The 20,670-nt window shown below is 40.7% G+C and overlaps 1 protein-coding gene across 19 annotated transcripts in view; it reads right to left on the reverse strand.

The window, feature by feature from the left end:
• The window catches only part of stk33 (serine/threonine kinase 33), a 45,690-nt gene that overhangs the window by 20,211 nt on the left and 4,809 nt on the right, over nucleotides 1–20,670 (reverse strand). For 14 of the 19 annotated variants that reach the window (XR_013283111.1, XR_013283106.1, XR_013283108.1 and 11 more), the window contains exons 2-12: nucleotides 6,636–6,740; nucleotides 6,109–6,222; nucleotides 4,706–4,810; nucleotides 4,470–4,608; nucleotides 4,170–4,252; nucleotides 3,577–3,664; nucleotides 3,306–3,381; nucleotides 1,979–2,091; nucleotides 1,748–1,833; nucleotides 1,589–1,661; nucleotides 169–296 (exon numbers count right to left, since the gene is read on the reverse strand). Coding sequence is in view for 8 of the 19 variants with exons in the window: in XM_077518374.1 (XP_077374500.1) it covers nucleotides 169–296; nucleotides 1,589–1,661; nucleotides 1,748–1,833; nucleotides 1,979–2,091; nucleotides 3,306–3,381; nucleotides 3,577–3,664; nucleotides 4,170–4,252; nucleotides 4,470–4,608; nucleotides 4,706–4,810; nucleotides 6,109–6,222; nucleotides 6,636–6,740 (1,110 nt within the window). In the remaining 11 variants the exon portion in view is untranslated. Of the gene's footprint in view, nucleotides 1–168; nucleotides 297–1,588; nucleotides 1,662–1,747; nucleotides 1,834–1,978; nucleotides 2,092–3,305; nucleotides 3,382–3,576; nucleotides 3,665–4,169; nucleotides 4,253–4,469; nucleotides 4,609–4,705; nucleotides 4,811–6,108; nucleotides 6,223–6,635; nucleotides 6,741–12,988; nucleotides 13,056–14,302; nucleotides 14,654–20,670 lie in introns of those variants that run through there. The other 5 variants (XM_077518371.1, XM_077518372.1, XM_077518370.1 and 2 more) reach the window with 4 other exon arrangements.

A 20,670-nucleotide genomic window follows, 5' to 3' on the forward strand; every position in this document is an offset into this window, starting at 1 on the left:
GAACTGCGAAGCACGGCGTCCTTTATCATCAGAATGTAAAATGTGTATACTGCCGACTGAAACGCAAATCCTTTTTTAATAGAAATTTTATATCATGTTTACATGAGGGCCATACAGATCCCCAGTAAGGAAATGCATGTGCGGCTTGAGTGAATGAATGTAAAGTACCGGTTTGTTGGATGTGGAAGGTGAACAGTCGTCATGGTTCAAGCCGTTGCTTTTAAACTCTGATGATGTTGTTGAACCAGACCGGGGAATATGGGAGGGGTCCAGGCTTTTGTTTGGGTTCCGCGTACCTGTCATGGACGGCAAGCAGAAGATTTCATGTTTATAACTCATATTTTTTTGCTCTATTTGTTTCACTATTTTTATTTATTTATTTTTACAATTGTATATTCACTCTATTTTAATATAAAATAACCATCTTACATTTTACAAAGTATTTTATGTTAATGCTAATACTTAGCTATTAGCTTTTTTTTGAGAGAGTGAGAGAGAAAGAGAGAGACTGTTTTCTAAGTAAGTTTGTATGTTCTTTTGTTCAGTTCAACAATAAACCCTATACATCTGTTTTTTTTTGGGGGGGGGAATCTTATTTTTAAATAAAGGTTTGGTGAATGCGCAGAGGAAATTGGTGGAGTTCAGTACCGCCAACAAGATTAAGAACCACTGCATTAGTGTGACTATTCAGCTTAACTTAACTCTTTGACCGGCAAATTTTTTTAATAAAGTTAAGTAAAATCACAATGTATGCCGCCATAAACATTAAATGACGTCAACTACGGGTTTTTTTTTTGTTATCAATGGTCAGTGCAACGTCGAAGTGCAGCGCTGCCTGGTTAATGGGTTGTGGAATCCAAAACACCCACTAACTATGGCCAGCAGATGGCAACATTGTATCTCTTTTCAATGGGCTGCCGCTGTATGGAATTACAATGAAACACGACGGAATCTGATGAAATCTGATGAAATACAACGATTTCAAGGATGACGTGAATGATCAATGCCTTTGTCACATTAAACCTAATTCACAGAGCGTCACTAAACAAAAAACATTAGTGTCAAAGTCACTATCGTGGAGAAAATGTATCTTTTCACAAAAAGCTTGGTTTCTCCTTTTCAATTTTCGCTCAATGTCACTCAAATTACCTATTTTCAAACGGTGATTACTAAAGAACGGAATACAGCAAGGTAGAAACATACTTTTTCCCATGCAATCTTTCATATCTTTCATACATATACAACGTACCCACGTTGTATATGTAGTAAAAGAACAATATTCTGTTGGCCTTGAAAGATGAGTTAAAATGCTCCACATCGTCTGGCACTGTGGGGGTTGTTTTTTGATAACGTGTGGCAGTAAAAACTTTTAAAAAATAAAATTAATAATAATAATAATAATAATAATAATAATAATAATAATAATAATGAATAAGTGTGCCTGTGTTCAGAATTAACCAATCACATTCTAACACATTGAATGAGAGTCAAACACCAAGAGTCTCCAATAATCTCTAAATAAAGATCAGAGGTTCTAGTAGGATTTTCAATGGATATTAGTTATGTATTTGTCGTTAAATGGCCTTACTCTTCTCCTGTTCATGGAAGTTGTGCATCATCTCCAATGCATTGAGCGGCATCGCTGGCGTGTTGGTGTCACCCTGTAAACAAAGCGCCCAGTGAGCGCTCCTTATTCTATTCACGTTGGGTGCTTTGTGAACGCAATCAGAAGAGTCGGGTGTCTTACTGTAATCCACGGGTTGTCGCGTAACTGATTAGCTGACATGCGGTAAGCAGGGTTTTCTTTCAGCAGGCACGTCACGACAATTTTTGCTGTTGACAAACCGTCAAGACAGTCAGAGCATTTGTCAAGTGTTTTCTCGAATGACACAAATGTTTCCCCCTTATTTCAAGCCCGTTGCGTTGTGCGTTTAGCTTGTGGGTGTTTAGAAAAGGACATTTGAGATAAAAGTGTCACCTGTACCACTGACTGTGTCCCAGATGGGTGAAGAAAATTGGACTCCTATTGTTCTAATCTCCTTAAGTCGGTTTTCTTTTGATTTGGATATAAATGGAGGCTCACCACACAGCCTGTTGGAGGACACAGATGAGACTCATGTATTCATAAGTCTATAGGGGCATGAATAGTGCTTATGTGTGTGTACAGTTAAGCTCATGATTGTTCATACTCAAGACAAATTATGCGCTGAAGTCCATTTTAAGATCATTCTACAGCAGTGGTGTCCAAACTACGGCCCGGGGGCCATTTGCAGCCCGCCGTCCATTTTTCAGTGGCCTGCAACATATGCTAAAAATGGCATTTGACTCAGTTCAAATAAAATAAACAAAACAAAAATGTTTGGAGAAGGTCAAAGTAAGAAGGGAGGATATCAAAAAACCAGGTGCCATTAACGGTTATTTAGTTTACTAAAATTAATGAAAAAACTGAAACTAAAATTCAAAAAACAGTATTGTTACTGAAATAAAATAAAAACAGAAATGCTTTTTAAAAAACGAAAACTAACTGAAACTACAATTTACGTTTAACAAAACTAACGATAATTATATAGCAAACGTCCTCCCTTTTAGTGTTTGGTAATTAATTTAATGCATGAGCCTTTGGGGATGATTTTAAATGTGATTTTTAGTAGATTTATTTTGATATAAACCGAAATAATGACGTTTGAAAGTATTTCACACAGAAGTGACGTCATCTAGCAGCAGCCAATAGAAAAGCACCAAAGGATGACGTTCCCACACAAGTATTACACATTTAAAAAAAACTAATACTAATACTGAAACTAACAAACTAAACTAAAACTAAGCATTTTTAAAGAACTAAACTAATAAAAACTAACAGAACCACCCTGAAAACTAATAAAAACGAACTAAAATGAAAAAAATCAATAACCCTACTGCCATATTACAAATAAATTGGTTTATATACTGTAGCATTTTTCTAAATATGCAAAGGCACAAATATATTATTTGTACAATTTTTAGGACTAAACACAATTTCTCTTCATAACATTATGTGGCCCTTGTGTCCTTCTGATTTTCTGTATGTGGCCCTCAAATAAAAAAAAATTTGGACACCCCTGTTCTACAGGATAAAAACATCTAATCTATAGCATTCTAATCAACTGTACCACTGATGAAGCACATTAATTATTTGAGACATGACTTTTCATGTGCCTCATACTCAAGCTATAGAGCGCCTCGTTGTCAGCCACGAGTGTGCGTACTAACTCAAAATTTGGCTTTGGTATGAATAACACAAGGCTCAACTGTAAGTGTATACTTACAAAATATACATAATGACTCCTACGCTCCACATATCACACCAGTGTGTGTAACCGCGTTGGCTCATCATTTCCGGAGCTATAATTAGGGACAGGGAATCATTTGAAAATGACAATATCACATTTAACAACCCCAGCTAATTAGGTTCCAGCATAGACCCCCTGGCGGGGAAATCAAAGACATACGACCACATGCGTCCATACTGCAGCTTGTGCCACCCTTGCTACCATCACGACCATCATCACTATGAGCGGATACTGCTGTAATACACACCCATATAGATTGGAGTCCCACAAACGTCCGACAGAATGTTTTCACTTCCAACACCCAAAGTCTTCACTGATAAGCCGAAGTCTGCAACCTGGTTGGAGAAATGCAAATGGCGTTGTACCATCGGGATCGGATGATGTGACCAGGAATAGAACAATCTGAATTTTAGATACAAACCACTCGCAAACTATGTTTCCGCAGGATACCATACAAAGAATTGTGTCGTTACACAGAACAAAACAATCCATATTCACAAGTAAAGCCATTTATTTGCAGTGTTTCTTCCGTTTTTCCAAGTTTTTCTCCCCAAATGGGTATGTTGTTTCGAAATGTAAAGCAGCCGAGCTCCCTTTCAACCTGCACAGCACATATTGCATAGCTGGCTTCTTATGAATGCACAACATGCTGAGCTCAGCTGGTAGTTTGTTTTAAGAAACTGCTGCTTTACTTTTGTGCAGGTGTTTGAGACCAGAGGGAGGCTGTCCTAATGAGATATAGTTATTGCTAAATATAGTGGAAATGGTGGGTGACGAATATTCCAACACAGGAGCAGATTGAAACTATGGAGTCAAGTTTGAGAAGAATTGTAACCTTACCCTAATGTCAAGCCTGCCGTTGTAGTCGTCAAGGGAATTTTTCACCAAAATGTTCTCGAGTTTCAAATCCCGATGCATTATGTCTGCAAGTTGAAAGAAGCACATAATTAATCATAAATACCAAAGTACTTGATATATTGTGCACACTGTTCAGAAAAACACACGTCCAGACAAGCAGCAATTTAGTCATGAAGCACATCCAACGGGTTATTCGCTGTTAGTCTTTAAGAATCCAGGAATTGTGGCATCACAAAGCTTTATATCAATGCTGAAAAAGTGAACAAAACAGAAATGCGTTACTTTTTTTGTGAAGGTAGGTGATGGCGTCAGCTAAGCATCCGATGATGTGTCTCGCCTCCTCCTCGGGAAAGAACTGCTTCTGATGTAACACCTGCTTCAATTCACCTCCCACACACAGCTCGGTGATCAAATATGTCATCTAGGGAGGAAGCAGAGATGCACTTCAACACCCAAACTGTAAGTGTACCTGAACGTACCTGTACATGATGATAAACGAACATGACAGCAAGCCTTACCTGAGCTGTTTCATAGATCTCCACCAAACGTAATATGTGGGGGTGGTCCACTTGTTTGAGTATTTTGATTTCTTGCTCCAGCATCTTGACCTTTGTACTTCCAGGCTAAAAAAAAATAATCAATCAATCAATCAATCAATCAATCAATCAATCAATCAATCAATCAATCAATCAATCAGTTGAACTGGTTACCCAATGGGTTTTGAACTATTGACACCAAGTACCTCCTTAAAAAATATTTTTTGACTCAAGTACCACCATATTGATCAACATTAAAACTGTAACATAAAAATCTATATACTGTACTGGATATATTAAAAAAAAAAAAAAAAAAAAAGTGCTTGAATACAGGAAAATTACTACTTACTTATTCAATTAAATTTAGTGTGCACATTTTTTGCTTTATCAGAACAAATGTTTAACAAACAGTTCAAAAATAAAGTGGAAATCAACAGTAAACATTTCGACCTCAGTAGTCTAAACATGACATTCTGATTAATATTACATTTGTAGAATATGAGTTATGAAGCAAAATCCATTCATTTTTATCTATTTCAGGGGGGAGGCCACATTGCCACTTTCTCAGGCAACGACCAATCACAGCTCACCTGTTCTCCGCAGCTGCGCTGTGATTGGTTGTTACCTGAGACCTGAGCAACATTGATGTCATCTTCAGTTGACAGCAAGTGTTAAAATGGCCACCTTCTGATATTGATAAAAACTGCTGAGTTTTGCTGCTTAACTTATATTCCACTAAAATAATATCAACCAGAATACCATATTTAGACAAGTGGAACTGCATAGAATATACTATTGTCAAAAAAAAAAAAATGGGGGGTGGGGCGGTGGGTGACTTCCCCTTTAAATGTCAATGTATTGTACCTAAAAGGTTAAATACAACTGAACTATACTTAAAAAAAAGCAAGGTAATGCTTAAAATGAATAAATAAATACATAAATGTTTAAACAACTATAACACTATGCACATGTTGATTATCATTGTGATTAATATTGTGTTTGTGAAAATATGAGTGAATTAAGATGCAAAATCCACACATTTTTATCCATCTCAGGGGGTGTCCATTTTGCCACTTGACCGAAAATGACATCACAGTTGCGCAGGCCTCAGGTAACGACCAAACATGTCTCAGCTTGAGTACGTCACATGACCAAACTCAGAAAACAGGTGAGCCATGGTTGGTTATTACTTTAGCAAATGTGATGTCAGTGTCGAAATGGCTTCCCTCTGAGATGGGGGGGTTGGCTGCTTAGTTTATGTTTAATAAATTCAATATTAATTAGAATGCTGTGATTACACTAGTGGGGGCGCATAGAACATATTGTAAAGAAAGTTTTCGGGTTGACTTGCCCTTTAAATGGTTCATTCCATTTGAAATACTCACCTCTGCTTTGCAAACGGTTTTGATGGCCCATTGGGTCTGTGTTCTAATATGTGTGGCTTCATACACCACCCCATAACTTCCGTGGCCCAGTTTCTTTCCAAACATGTATATATCCTTTGGGGATAAGAAAATATGCAAATTTGTAATCTTTATTTGCTTAAATGTACACGTGTCAAAGACAGCAATAACCAGAATTCTCTAAGTGTTGTCCCAATTTAAAAATATGGCAACAAAGAAAACTGCCCAACCCAAAAAAAATCTGTGGAACTACATAATATCATAATTTCTATTCAAAAGAAAAATGAGTTTGCGTCTGCATTTGGTTTCAATCTCAGGTCTAATTAACTCACTCATTATCAGTGTGCACGCAAGGCTAACCAACAGTGCTGTGTGTGCGCTGAATACCAGTAAAGTGAACTACTGTACAACAACAAAATGAACTGTGATTCATATGGTTTGTACAGATGCAAAATGTGTGCAACTGTGACTGATTTATGTAAAAAAAAATAATAATAATCTCACTTTACCTCCACGTCACCATCACCAACCAGACGAAAGTGAGGTACGTCCCTCTCCGAGATGCTCTTGGCCGCTGTGTTTTTTCCTAAACCACTAAATGTTGCCTCTGCCATCTACAGACAGAAATAAGATGATGTTATTTTTCTTTGCTATGCCTTAATTAACCAAAAATGATTAATGACTGCTTTGCTAATCAATGAGAAATGTACCTGGAAAAACGATGAGACTGATTTACAAGTAGTGCTACAACGTTTAGTGTTTTGTTTGTGGGTGAAATACTGTACATATGTGTCTATCTTTGACCACTTGTGGGGCCATTACAATATGTTTAATTTGTGTTGGAAAGTTCTATTAATTTAACCAAACCTATAGTACCTTGTATTGGCTATTGTAGGTACATTAGTTGGTTTTGCCTTGCAGCAGACACTTTGTACGCTTCTTTTTCAAATGTAAAATGTTGCCAAACTTTGGAGGTTCTATTTTTTTGGGTACTCTTTTCCCTTGGTGTGCCGCCATATTTCTACTTGGAGTGGTGCGTGAGTTTGCAGTAACGTAGAAAAATTATTACTGCGAGATTTTTTGTGATCAAATTATTACAATTGTTCAATTTAATTTAGCTCTGTAATAGACTCATACAATACTTTTTAGTTGTGACAACAGCACAACTTCTCACTCAGAGACAAACTATTAATTTTTGAGAGCATATTTGCTAAACTGGGTCTTGATGGAAAGATACTACTGTTTCAGTTAAAATGGCATAACAAACCTGTGCTATGGAAAAAAAGGAACTGTTCTGTTATGTTATGTAAGTAACTTCGGTCCCTGGATATTTATTTATTTATTTTTTTAATCATCTCAAACGACATTCTTGAGTTAGCTACGCTAATTAAATGAGTAACTCTGACTCAATCTCAGACTTAATACCTTTGGTGTAGCTTGTCATTTTTTAATCACTCGTCTATGACCAAACTGCTGTCTCTGTCTGAGCCCATATTAACTTGAAGCGCAATTTAACCACCTTGAAAAACAGTCTCTGTAGCCAAATTAAATGTAAAGCAATTATCAAGTGATGACTGGGCGCAATGAAGTGGATCCACCGCACGCACAGCAATTAATTATTAACAAGGAAGCTGTGTCTTTAACCTCTTCACTCTGGTGCATCATTTTAGCCCTGACAGGGCTCTAATAACAGGCCTGTCTTTCCCATTATCTCCTGTCTATTTTCACATCAAAATGATTGTGACAGCCTCTGGAAATTCCAATCACCACAATCATATCTCATTTGTGGAAGGTAGGTGTGTGTGATGAGTGTATCAGTGGGGAGGTGAAGGCTAGAGGAGGCAGGTTTCTGAGTACTTCCGGTGTCGCTACGGATAAGGTGATGGCACTTAGAGAACCAGATCTGCCATCAAAAGGACGTGAACTGTCCACTCGGAATTTTTTAAAACTCTGATTAAAATTACACTAGCAGAAAAAGTATATAAATCATACACTCACCCAAAAGTCAATATCCAAGCAACATATCTTTAAAGGTGTATTCAAGGATCTTTTTTCTCTCCGTCTTCCGGGTGGATCATCTTAACAATTGGTTCTCGATCCCGTCAATCAGTCTGCCATAACGACCTCGTGCGTGCTCGTTCTTAGCTGAGCATGCGCACCCGCCCCCGGCCCCACCCCCGCGGACGAGCAGGAGAGCTGATGTCTGCCATGAGCCTTTTTTTAAAAGTGACAAACGGACGTTTGGCTTCTACTTTTTGAGAAGATCCTTGAATACGCCGTTAAGAGTGGTAATATCACACTTGAATACACATTTAACATAATTTAGTGTATCATTCTTGCCATTTTTGCGGAAAACGCCTACAAAAAGGTGCATCAAAAGTAATTTTGAAGCTGTTCTTGAGCCATTTGGAGTATCAGCATTGTAGTTATTATTAGGGATGTCACGATTAGGGCAATATCGTGATATCGTGATATTGAAATTGCCACAATATCGTCGTCGTCATGTTCACAGTATTTAAAATGAACACATCTGTTAAAAAGGTCAGGTTGATTTCCATTTGTGCAGTTCTAGCACCCTCTAGTGGCTAGTTTATTAGTGCAATTTAATTTTCATTAGAGATGTTTTGGCCTTCTATGTTTAAAATCTATGCTAATTGATGAAGGGGAACCTAATTTGCTTGTGAAGCGATCACTGTGTGCTTGCATTACCAAGTAAGTACCTCAATATTATTATTAGCGATTGTAGGTGGTTTATATGCATTGCTGTTATGTACAAAAGCATAATATTGTGCTTTTTTTTTAGTATGAGCTCTCTTTTTTACAATATTGTATTTTTTTTTTTAAATATCGCCAACGCCCCCACAATATCGTGATAATTATCGTATCGTGACCTTCATATTGTGATATCGTATCGTGATGTTTGAATATCGTTACATCCCTAGTTCTTATTGGACATTACACTTTGATCCCATCCCCCACCCCAAACAGTCAGAATCCGTTTAACTGCTACTGGCACTGAGTAGTGGAAGTTTAAATACAAAAAAACAGATGAATTTTATGTTCGTCTAATTATTTTTCACAAAATATGCCTTGAAAATGGAGGAAGAATGGTGACTAGGATTTGGAAACACTACAGGATCAAAGCTTGAGGTCTTCCCTAATTCCAGTTCAAATTTGACAATAATACGACATAAAATGAGCATTTTACACAGGATTTTTGAGTCATATCATTTAATCACTAAAAACAACCCCTTTATTAGAATACCAAAACCTCAACAAACTGCAATTTTTAATTGTTTTGTCTTTCATGAAATACATCACCGCGGTATAGTAAGTCCAAACATACTAGCTGACTGACTGCTAACCTCAACACATTGACCAGGTAAAGTTCAACTTCCATTAACAATGCAAAAAGGGGTTAGGGGATTATTAGGCCCAAGTAAACAGTCAAAATAAAAAGTAAAAGTTCAGTCAAAAAAAAAAAAAAAAGTCACTGTATTGTTTGTTTGTTTGTTTGTTTGTTTTTAAATATTCAAACATCGTACATGCCAAAACTGACCAAAAGGTAGCAGAGAAGGAACTAATCATATTTGTTCCTTTGCAGGAAAAAACAAACAAACAAACAAACAAACAAAAGAGAAGTGCCGTGCCAAGCAGACTCCGACTGAGCACTGTCTCATCTCCAGTTTGGGCAGGAAGTAATTAGAGCACATACTTCATTCAAGTCGAGTCCATACTCTCTCCATCATCCCGTCAGACAGCAATTTCTGCTTATTTCCACTCGACGTGGGTTGGAGAGAGCATTGTGCTTGCTTACGGCTGGTGAGTGCCGGACATTATTGTCAAAGCAGTGTCACTTTGAAACAAACGGACCACAAACTTAGAAAGGTTAGCCTTGATTGTCTGACTTTCCTTCACCATCAATTGGGGATTACACGTTTACTTTTTAACTATGAGTTTTGGAATTATGGTGAAAAAAAAAAAGTTTAGAAAAGATTTATCTTGGTCTCTTTTTTATATCACAGAAAACCGGCATTTGAACAGGGGTCTGTAGAATGTTTCTATCCACTGTAACTGATCAATTTCAGCGTACCAAAATTCAGCTCTGATCCCATCTGGCATATGGAAATGAAACTTCAATCTTACACCAGCCACTCCAACTGCATTTCAATCTCAGTCACATTATCGAGCTAACACTTTAATTATTGTACAGACTCTCTGGGGGTGTTTTCTTTAATAGTTGAACGCATTTGGTTCAAGCAGCACTTTGGCTGTAAAATAGCGGCCACTAAAATGTAGCGGCAACATCAAACAAAGTCTCTCTTCCTAACTGCAATTAACGGTAAGCTCAATCAATTTTGCTGGAGTCCAAAAGTTACATTTTCCAAATGTGGAACTTAATCATGTATTGACAGCTTGGCTTTGATGACAAATGATAAACTTCACAGTCCTAATGAAGCGTGGAATTACATTACCTGATGAGGCAAGAAATTGCATGTTTAGAATGCAAATATAGCACTCATCTTCGTCACCGAGTGATGAGGTGAAACCCAATATCACGCGGGCAGATTATCAAAGCTTGCCGTCTAAATCTGATACAGCGAGGACGTCACGCCCAACACGTCGCTGAGGAAAATGGAGTGGACGTTTCTTTAGGGACACCAGTCTTCAATGTACAACAAAAATAAAAGAACTGACCTTGCCGTTCCAACTACTTTTGGAGAGGACTGTACTATATGGTAGGGGCTTTCCAATTGAATGCTGACTCTTTTGTTGAAGCTCCTTTTTGCTTTAATTACACCTTTCTGTATTTTTGTGTAGTCATCAGCAGGGCACAACTTGACTTGGCAATATTTCAATATTTGTGCACTCTACCTTACAATGTACACCAAGTACCCACAGTTGTCAGTGCAGTCCTTTTCAGGTCACAGCCCAGATTTTCAATTGGATTGCCCGGGCCAATTTAATAAAGGCATCGTGTTGGTTTGGATGTACTGAAAAGGTGAATTTCCTCTTCATCTTCAGCTCAAGGTTTTTGCCAAAATGGATTTGAAAGTGTTCATAAGTCGCTCCACAGTGACTACGGCTTCAGAAAAAAAATGCATATGTTGATGTGGAGTGCTATTTTTGCTCCAATCATACTAGGGCTGCAACGATTAATCTCTCGATTATTGTGTCAGTTAATCAGTGAATTACATTTTTTGAAGCACATTTTAGTTTCCAAGCCCTTTATTTAAAAACAGGATATTATTTCTAATTGTCAGTGTAGAAACTGCACAAACACAAATTATGAAGAATATTGACCTAGTGTATAGTAGCCATATAGGTGAACAAATATAGCCGACATTTTGTGCATTCTTATATCGTTAAAATGTGCATGCAGCACTTCGCTCAGTCTTATCAGTGATATTTTTGCCATAGACCAAAAATAACGTGAAAATGTCACGGAGAAATCAATGTATTGCAAATAGGTGGCCTTATGCTGCGTTCGAGGTTGGTCAGAGGTCGGACTTTTCTGACTTCAAACCAGGAAGTGTGTATGGGAATTCCCCCTTGAACTCGGAAATCCCTCTGTGAAGTCGGGGGAAAAAGTACCCTGACTTCACTGACCGACTTCAATGTGACGTCACTCTACAATGGCGACCACTGTGGAAACACAGACTGTGAATGGTAAAACACAATTTACTCAAGTATAAAACTAGATAGTTTCTTCATTCATAAATATTCAACATAACTTGACGTAACACAACGTACGGGACAGTATGCCGCTATCTCCCTGCATGGAATTATACAGTGAACTACTGAACTGTATGGAATGCTTATGAAAAATAAATGAAGCAAAATTGCGAGAAGACAAGTTTGCTGGATGTCAAAATAGGTTTTGAGGACCAAAATAAAAAAACAATTTATGACATCTGCCATTTTGGTTGTTTACTTTCTTCACAAACGCTTTCAGGTCAGAACTGGGAAAAGCCAACTGGGACTTCCGATCTTCCTCAAATGCAGCATTATAGCGAGTTGGCAACCCAAGAGGGCTGCCAGTAATTCCGCTTCTCACAACCAGGGATGTAACGATATCCAAACGTCACGATACGATATTATCACGATATGAAGGTCACAATACGAAAATTATCACGATATTGTGGGGAGGTTGTCGATATTTAAAAAAGGTCACTATGTAAAAAAATGAGCTCATACTAAAAAAAAAAAAAAAAAAAAAAAAAAAAAAAAGAGTACAATATTGTGCTTTTGTACATAACATCTATGTTATGTTATTATTGTGTTTTATTATTATTATTATTATGTTATTATTATGTTATGTTGTTAATGCACGCACACATTGAGTTCCACCACATATTGACTTGGTTCACAGGAATATTACGTTCCCCTTCATCTGACAATTAGTGTAGATTTTAAACATAGAAGGGCCAAAACATCCCCAATGAAAATTAAATTGCACTAAAAAAAAATAGCCACCAGAGGGTACTAGAACTCACAAGTGGTAGTCAAACTGACTTTTTTCACAAATGTGTGGCATTTAAATATCGTGAACATGACGACGACGACATTGTGGCAGTTTTAATATCACGATATCACGATATCGCGCTTATCATTACATCCCTACTCACGACAGCGAGTAATCGTCAAGGTTGGTCCATTCATATCTATGTCCGTAATTTTGAGGCTACATAAATTGCACAAACATTAAGAAATTATGATAACGTTACTGATTTAATCCGTAACATGTTGGAAAATAGGCAAAATGTTTGATTACTGTTTTCCAAAGTACAAGCAAAAGTCTGATTTTAATTCCAAACAAAGGGCCCTATTTTTGTAGACAGGCAAGGACAAATTAGCTTACCGCGTTTGCGCCTTGCTGGGCGTTCTGGCAGACTGAAGACGTTTTCTATTGAACACCCCCGGCGCATCTGAAAATTTGGTGGCAGAAAGTAGACTAGACTTAAGACCAGCTGAAAGCAGGCACAGGTGTCAAATCCAGGTCTAGAAAGAAAAACCACAGATTAACTGACCTACACTACGTGGGTATTTTATATAGACAATGTGTAAATCTTTAATTTATGTTTTGATTGACAATAAACTTAACTTGAAATAAACTTCTCCAGGTCTGCTTTATTAAGACTTGTCTAGTTGCCAGTTGTTCCTTTTCAATTAGATTGTACAGGTTTTCAGCCACATTAAAGGGGTGTCTTCACTTTCTGTCTACCTTATGTTGTGCCTGTTTTTTTTTTTTACTTGCTCAATAGGAAACACTTGATTCAGCTGTATACTATCTATGTATATGGGATAATAAAGTTTAGTCAGATTCAAAACGAAGTCTGCTTAGCTTTGTTTTTTTTCTTGACAGCGATTACACGAAATTTCAGTACTTCTACTAACCCTAACTAACGTTTTGATTTTACTCTTAGACATTACATGACCACAATACTGAGAAAATCAATGTTGTCTCCCTGAATCCAACTCATTTCTACCCCCGACCTCCCAGCCCCCCTTCAAGAATTCCCTGTTTCTAGTGGCCATGTTTGCTAAGTGTCATCTGGCATGAAAACACGCTTTGCCAAAAGGGAAGCAAAAGATCAACTTGTGCCATTTGCTCAGAGCCCTCCACATGTTGCTGGGAGATAAGGGCCAACAAATTCAAAAAAAAAAAATTCCCTCATTGGTTTAATCCCGGTTAAAGCCAATCTGTGCCCTCAGCCTTTGGGACGCGACGAGGGCAGACGTCTGGAGAAATGTGGGCAGTGGTAGAAACAAGTCCAATTCCGTTGCAATGACAAGCCAGAGAAGTCAGCACATTTCTATCAAGTCGTCGCACAGCAGCAGCAAGCAGCAGCTTGTTATTAATATCATTCAAACTGCCCTCACGTCCCTCAAGTAAACACTTACACATCGTGTAGTAACGTTAACCAACCACATTTATTTTAACCTTATAACTCCAGCCAAAATAGAATACACAAAATATTCCACTTTTGAGCTCATTTCCTAACGTGTGCATTAGCTGGTACACGTTGCCATGGCAACGAGTGTGAAGCAGAAAAAACGCGTGCTATGGCCGCTTAAAGTCCACCTAAAACACACACATATACACTAATATAGATTAAAAACGTGACAACGTTGACAGCGGGTAGTTCTAAACAATCCGATCAACGCGCCTTACCTTGTGAGGTTTTTCATTTTGGAAAGACTTCAGAGAAGTCGGCGATTGACTACGGGAAGGGAAGAGGGACCAACAGCCTTCGAGTAAAGCAGGCCTCAAGAGGCGGTCTTTTAGCACCGTCAAGAGGTGGCGTACGTTACTACAAGTCCCATCTATTTGAGCGATGGGCAGCCTTCTTTCTTTTGTCCTGGTCAGTAGTTGCCCTCTCGCGGGCACAATTCTTACTGCAGTTTGTAAGTTTTTGCCTGCGAGTTCATTTAAATTGACCACCTTTTGAGGTGACGAATTTACCTACAGGCTGTATATAAGTAGAAGTACAGCTACTCTGTAAAAAAAAAAAAAAAAGTAAAAAAGACAAATTTAGCATGTATTAGTTTACTTTTTTTTTTTTTTTAAATATAATAATAATCATTGCATGATAATTTTTTTTACTTTGCCATTAAAAAATAAAAAATTACAGTTGTTATGATATTGGTGTTAATCTAACATGTTTTCTTACATTTGGGGAAAAAATATTTTAGCATTTCATTAATTGTAATATTTATCATAAATCTTTTGTTTTATGTATCATAATAAATAATACAATAAATTTGGTAGCCTATATGCGGCTGGTATTCGTCCATCATGTGATTTTCTTTACAGTATGTAAGATGTTTTTTAATAGAAAAAATAAATTGCTCATGTGAAATGAAGAGTTTCATTGTATTGAATCGAAGTGCGGCATTGCCCATACAGGGAGAAGTTCTGATTCAACTCCTGTACATGAGCACGAATGTAAGTACAAATTAAAATGATCTTTAATACTATTTTGATCATTTGGAACAACATAGGGCGGCACGGTGGGTGACTGGTTAGCACGTCCGCCTCTCAGTTCTGAGGACTCCGGTTTGAGTCCAGGCTCCGGCCTTCCTGGGTGGAGTTTGAATGTTCTCCCCCTGCCTGCGTGGGTCTTCTCCGGGTACGCCGGTCTCCTCCCACATTCCAAAGACATGCATGACAGGTTGATTGGGCGCTCCGAATTGTCCCTAGGTGTGCTTGTGCGTGTGGATGGTTGTTCGTCTCTGTGTGCCCTGCGATTGGCTGGCAACCAGTCCAGGGTGTCCCCCACCTACTGCCCAGAGCCAGCTGAGATAGGCGCCAGCAGCACCCGCGACCCTTGTGAGGAATAAGCGGTCAAGAAAATGGATGGATGGATGGAACAACATAGAAAATTAAACTATAGTTTCCATTTTATTCCCCCCCCCCCTTTTTTTTTTTTTATTTTATTTAAAAAAAAATTCAGATCAGCCATTTTGGTTAAGAATGGTGGTTTAAAGGTTGGCACATCGGCCTCACAGTTCTCAGGTTTTGGGTTTGAATCTTATCGCCGTTGAGTGCATCCACCCCGTGCTTCAACCAGCCTAATTTCAAACACATATTGGTTTACTTGAATCCGGGGTCTGCAAAATATGGCATGTGGGCCCCTTCTTTCTTTAATCTGACTGAGAGCATATGAGACTTGTAATATTTTCATACATGGCCCCAGTAATGCTTTTCAGGTGATGGATGTCGTTACTCATCCAAGAATAATTTTTAAAATGACAGAGGAAGAAGCTGCGGCATATTTATTTTATATTTTATAAACTACACATGACTTCTTGTACGTTTGTGGGCTCAAACGTCATGTGAATTTTGACACCTGTCTTAATAAAGATTCACTCGGCAGCTCCATATGAATGTTACTGTTGTTGTTGTTAATTAAAGAACACACTAGTCATCATAATGATGACATTATGTGTCCTGTGTAAACCAAAGCCTTTTAATGCAATGCCTACAAAGATTGTGTGATGTCACTGAGCCTGTATTTCAGCACCATATTAGCATGCATTATTTTGAACAATGTCTGGGTTTCGTTTGGCCAATAACTACCGTAAAATGTCAGAATTGGGAAAACCACACCAAATGACCTGCGTCTGCAAAGTCTGAAGTCATCTCATAGAGCGGTCCACTGAGCTGAAGGTACATGTGTGAAACTCTAAATCAGGGGGTGGGCAAACTTTTATGCTCAAGGGATGCATTTCACTTCGAAAATGTGTGTATTTATGGTTCTGTTAGTTAAAAATATGCCAGTAAAATATGTGAAATTTGTTTATTTCAATACAAATATCTTAATTCACTGTCATTTCAAATCATAATTAATAATTGTTCAAAATGTTGAGTGTACTGGGAAAAAATGTTATTTCATTATTTACAAATAACAATCACCAAATTATCAATAAGATTTTTTTAAGGCCACGAATTTTCATTATAGTTTGTGCAAAATAAAAAACAATCCATTCCATTAATTCAGCAGCTTCGTGCTTCGTGGTTAGCATACCCGCACCACAGCTCTGAAATTGGGGGTTCAAATCCGGGCTCTGTCCTTCCTGTATAGTTTGCAACATTTCATGTCCTCTCATGTTTGTGTGACTTTTTTTTCTGAGGACAGTATTGCATCTTTTTCCAATATTCAACAAAACATGTTTGTAAGGTTAGTTAAAGACTGAATTTCCTGCTATATTGACTGACTGACTGACATACAGATCCTAATGAAAAAGAACACAACTTTTCTCATCAACATTCCTTTATTGATGATCACTAATCAATAAATGAATGATCCATCCATCAATTATGCATGCCGTTTGTCCTCATTAGGCTTGCGGGTGACCACATTCAAGCTACAGATTATGAGTCTTCAATTAAGAAGCATGTTTTGAGAATGTGAGAGGAGAGCTGGAGCATAGGAAGCACATGCATACATCAAACACGGAGGCCGGAGCCCACATTCAAACCCTGAACCCAAATGGGCCCAAATTGTTGATCGGTTATCCAAAAATGTCATAAACACGTATTTAATTGTATAATAATTACAGTAAACAACCAACATTTAATCCAAGGTGTGTCAATTTGTCAAACATACTTTTTTTTTTTTTTTTTTTTTTTTTTTTTTTTTTTTTTTTTTTTTTTTTTTTTTTTTCCTTTTTTTTTTGAAGAGCTCAGAATTGTTCATTCGGTAGTCTTACCGATTCAACGTCTTGTCATCATTGCTCTTTTCCTTTTTTTTTTTTTTTTTTTTTTTTTTTTTTTTTTTTTTTTTTTTGTGTGTGTGTATGTGTGCGTGCGTTTGCGTGCGTGCGTTTGCGTGCGTGCGTGCGTTTGCGTGTGTGCGTTTGCGTGCGTTTGCGTGCGTGCGTGCAAATACGTATAAATTTATACTCATTCATTCACCTAAAACCTTATAAATATCCCATTGCCCTTCGCCTTAACCAGGTACTTCAGAATCTTGCCAGAGTCGTGAGATTTAAATGGTCAGGAGACCAGAGAAAAGGTCAGAAAAAAAAGAAATAAAGAGAAAAGAAAGGTAAATCAAAGTGACATCCAGCACCGACCAAACACTTCCTGCCTTCCCCATGATTACAAAATCAAAGTCTTACGCCAACCCCGGAAGCCTCTAAATTCCAGCAAATTTAGCGAGATCTCAAGAACCCAGAGGAAAAACTAAAGAGAGGAAGGAGGGAAGGATCGATAAGGCAGAGTGAGATCAATAGAAGCCAGTACATCCAATCCATCAAAGTGAAGTCCAGCACCAACAAGACCCCTCCTGCGTGGTTACAAAACCGGAGTCTTATGCCAACCCCAGAAACCTCATACTTCTAATAAATTAAGATCTCAAGTGACCAGAGGAAAAACTAAAGAGAGGAAGGAGGGAAGGATAGATAAAGAAAAGTGAGAACCACAGACACCAGCACCAACTGATTCAAGGGGCTGTGGGAGGGAGAGGGTACTTCTGTTGAGTTTCAGTAGATGCTGGTGCGACGGATCTGGCATGCATAAGGACCACCACCAAAGAGAGAAGCCGTCAACCGCGGTCCAGCAAAGCGAGCACCCCCCCCCCCCCCCCCACCCCCCCCGGAATCCCCAGGCCGCGGCAGCACCAAGGCCACCCCCAAGCCACCCGAGCGGACACCGGTCAGCGAGCCGACCCAGATACCCGGAACACCCCCGCCCCAGCCCCGGCCCACACCCCCGAGCCCAAGGCCGCAGAACGAGGCCCAGCGGGCCCCCACAGCGCCCCACCGGTCCCCAGCCCCCATCCCCCCACGACCCCCCCGCACCCCACCCAAACCCGCCATCCACCACGACCCAGGCCCCACCACCCCCGACCCCCAAACCCCCGAACACACCCCGACCCCCAGCACCCAACCCCCCACCCACCCATACCTCCACCCCCCCCCCAAACAAGCCGCCCCCCCCCGACGGCCGCCACCCCCCCCCCCGCGAACCCGGCCCCCCGCGAGAACCCCCCACCCCCCCCCGGAAACCGGCACCGGGCAGCAGCGCAGAGAGGGAAGATGTGCCCACCCCACCTCCAGCCGCGCGAGATTTGCACCGCGGCGGGAGGGGGGAAGCAGAGGAGGAAGCACCAGGGGAGAAGGCGGGACACCAGAACACCGAGCCCGGTGGGGAGAGGCCCCGGTCGTCACGCCAGAGTACAAGTGACACCTAACCCTGTTACTGAGTCCGCCAGCTCGCCGACTGGCGAGCTCTACCCTTACACCGTGAATGTGGCCCCACCCAGTGTATATACAAGTGTGTGCGTGTGGTGCATTAAAATTGGGAGCAGGTGAGTCGGAGCAGAGGGAAAAAATTTCCCCTACTCCGACACACCCGTATCCCCCCCCAAAAAATGAATATGTATATGTGTGGTGCATTAAAAAAGGGAATGGAGGGACAAAGTGGTGGGGCAGGGACACAAATGGGGGGGACCACAGCGCTGCCAGGCACTGCAGTCCATCCCCTCTGATGGCTCCCCGCCCCAACTCACCCCTCCCCTTGGACGTGAGGTGCATTAAAATTGGAGGGGAGTTGAAGGGTGAAGACGGTGTTTCCACCCTTCCCCACCCCACCAAGAAATGTGTTGTGTGCCCTATGTGTATATTTACAAAGTGTATAGTGCAAGCTAGTGAAGTGAGTAAGAGGAGCGACCAGCGGGGCCTCACCCAACCCGGCGGGTGTAGGTGGCACGCCCGCCCCCCAGCACCCCCACCCCCCGCCGCCCCCCACCTCATCCACCCGGCACCACAATGGGCGGACAGCCAGCGCAGCAGGGCTACCGGACAGCCCACCAGCCACCGGGGCCCGCCCGGGGCACCAGGAGTTATACCGGAGCGGGGCAGGCCCCAAACCCTCGCCCGGCCCCCGGAGCCCGACGCCCGGGCCGGGGAGGGAGCCCCAGGCCCAGGGAGAGGGAGGGGGAGGGGCCGCAGGGCAGACAGGGAAGGGGGGGGGGGGGGCGGGGGAAGCGGGGAGAAGACGACAAGAAGGCGAAAGGGCGGCTGCAGGGCAGGAGGCGGGGGGGGAGAGGAGGAGGGAGGGCGACAAGGGAAAAGGGACCGGGAGGCAGAGGAGGATGGGCGGGAGGAGGCGAGGAGGGAGAGGCGACGGGGGGGAGGAAGGGGGAGGGGAGAGGGAACCACGGGGCACACCGGAGGCCCACCCACCCCGAACCGCGCCGCCGGGCACGGAGCAGCGGACCGCGCCGGGACGGCACCGCCCCGGGCACCAGGGGAAGCACCCCAACACCGCACCCCACAGGGGGCCCAGGGAGCGGCCAAGACGCAACCGCCACCGAGCAGACAACGGGGGGGGGGGGGGGGGGGGGGGCAGAACCACCCCCGCCCGACCACAGGGGACGGCGTCAAGAAAATTGACTAATTAGCATGCAGTAACACCAAGTGTTGATGCTTAGTGCCCACTAGAAATAGATCTTAAGGAGTTATTGAGTATAGTGTCGTATAGTGTGGTATGCTCGAGCCCACTAGCAGCAACTAGGTTCCTGACTATATAAAAATAAAAACAATCAGATACAAAATACCAAATACAGGAGCAGCGAAAACAGAAGTTGTAACGATGTGGTGGCTCTCGTTAACAGGCAGAATCTTGGCAGGATTAAGTTGCCAAATTGAGATTAAAATATTCTATGTACATAGACCATATTTGTTTAAATCTTGATACTTGATTTTTATTTAAGGCAGAGATTTTTTCCATTGAGATATAATTTATTAGTAAGTTTAACCAGTGGTCGATATTTAGAGATTGTTTATTTTTCCAATTGACAAGGATTATTTTTTTAGCAATAGTAAGGGCTATAAATATAGATTGAGATTGTTTACATGGTCGCTCAGTTATTGTTAAGTCACCTAGTAAACACAGTCTTGGAGATAAAGGAAGCCTACAGTTTAATATATCAGCGAGCTTTTCCAAGATTTTAGTCCAGAAATGCAGCACTGGAGTACATGACCATAAAGCATGAAGATAAGTATCGGCAGTGTTTTGTGAGCACTGGAGAC

This window comes from Festucalex cinctus, chromosome 4 (assembly GCF_051991245.1).
Source record: "Festucalex cinctus isolate MCC-2025b chromosome 4, RoL_Fcin_1.0, whole genome shotgun sequence".
NCBI classification, from domain to species: domain Eukaryota; kingdom Metazoa; phylum Chordata; class Actinopteri; order Syngnathiformes; family Syngnathidae; genus Festucalex; species Festucalex cinctus.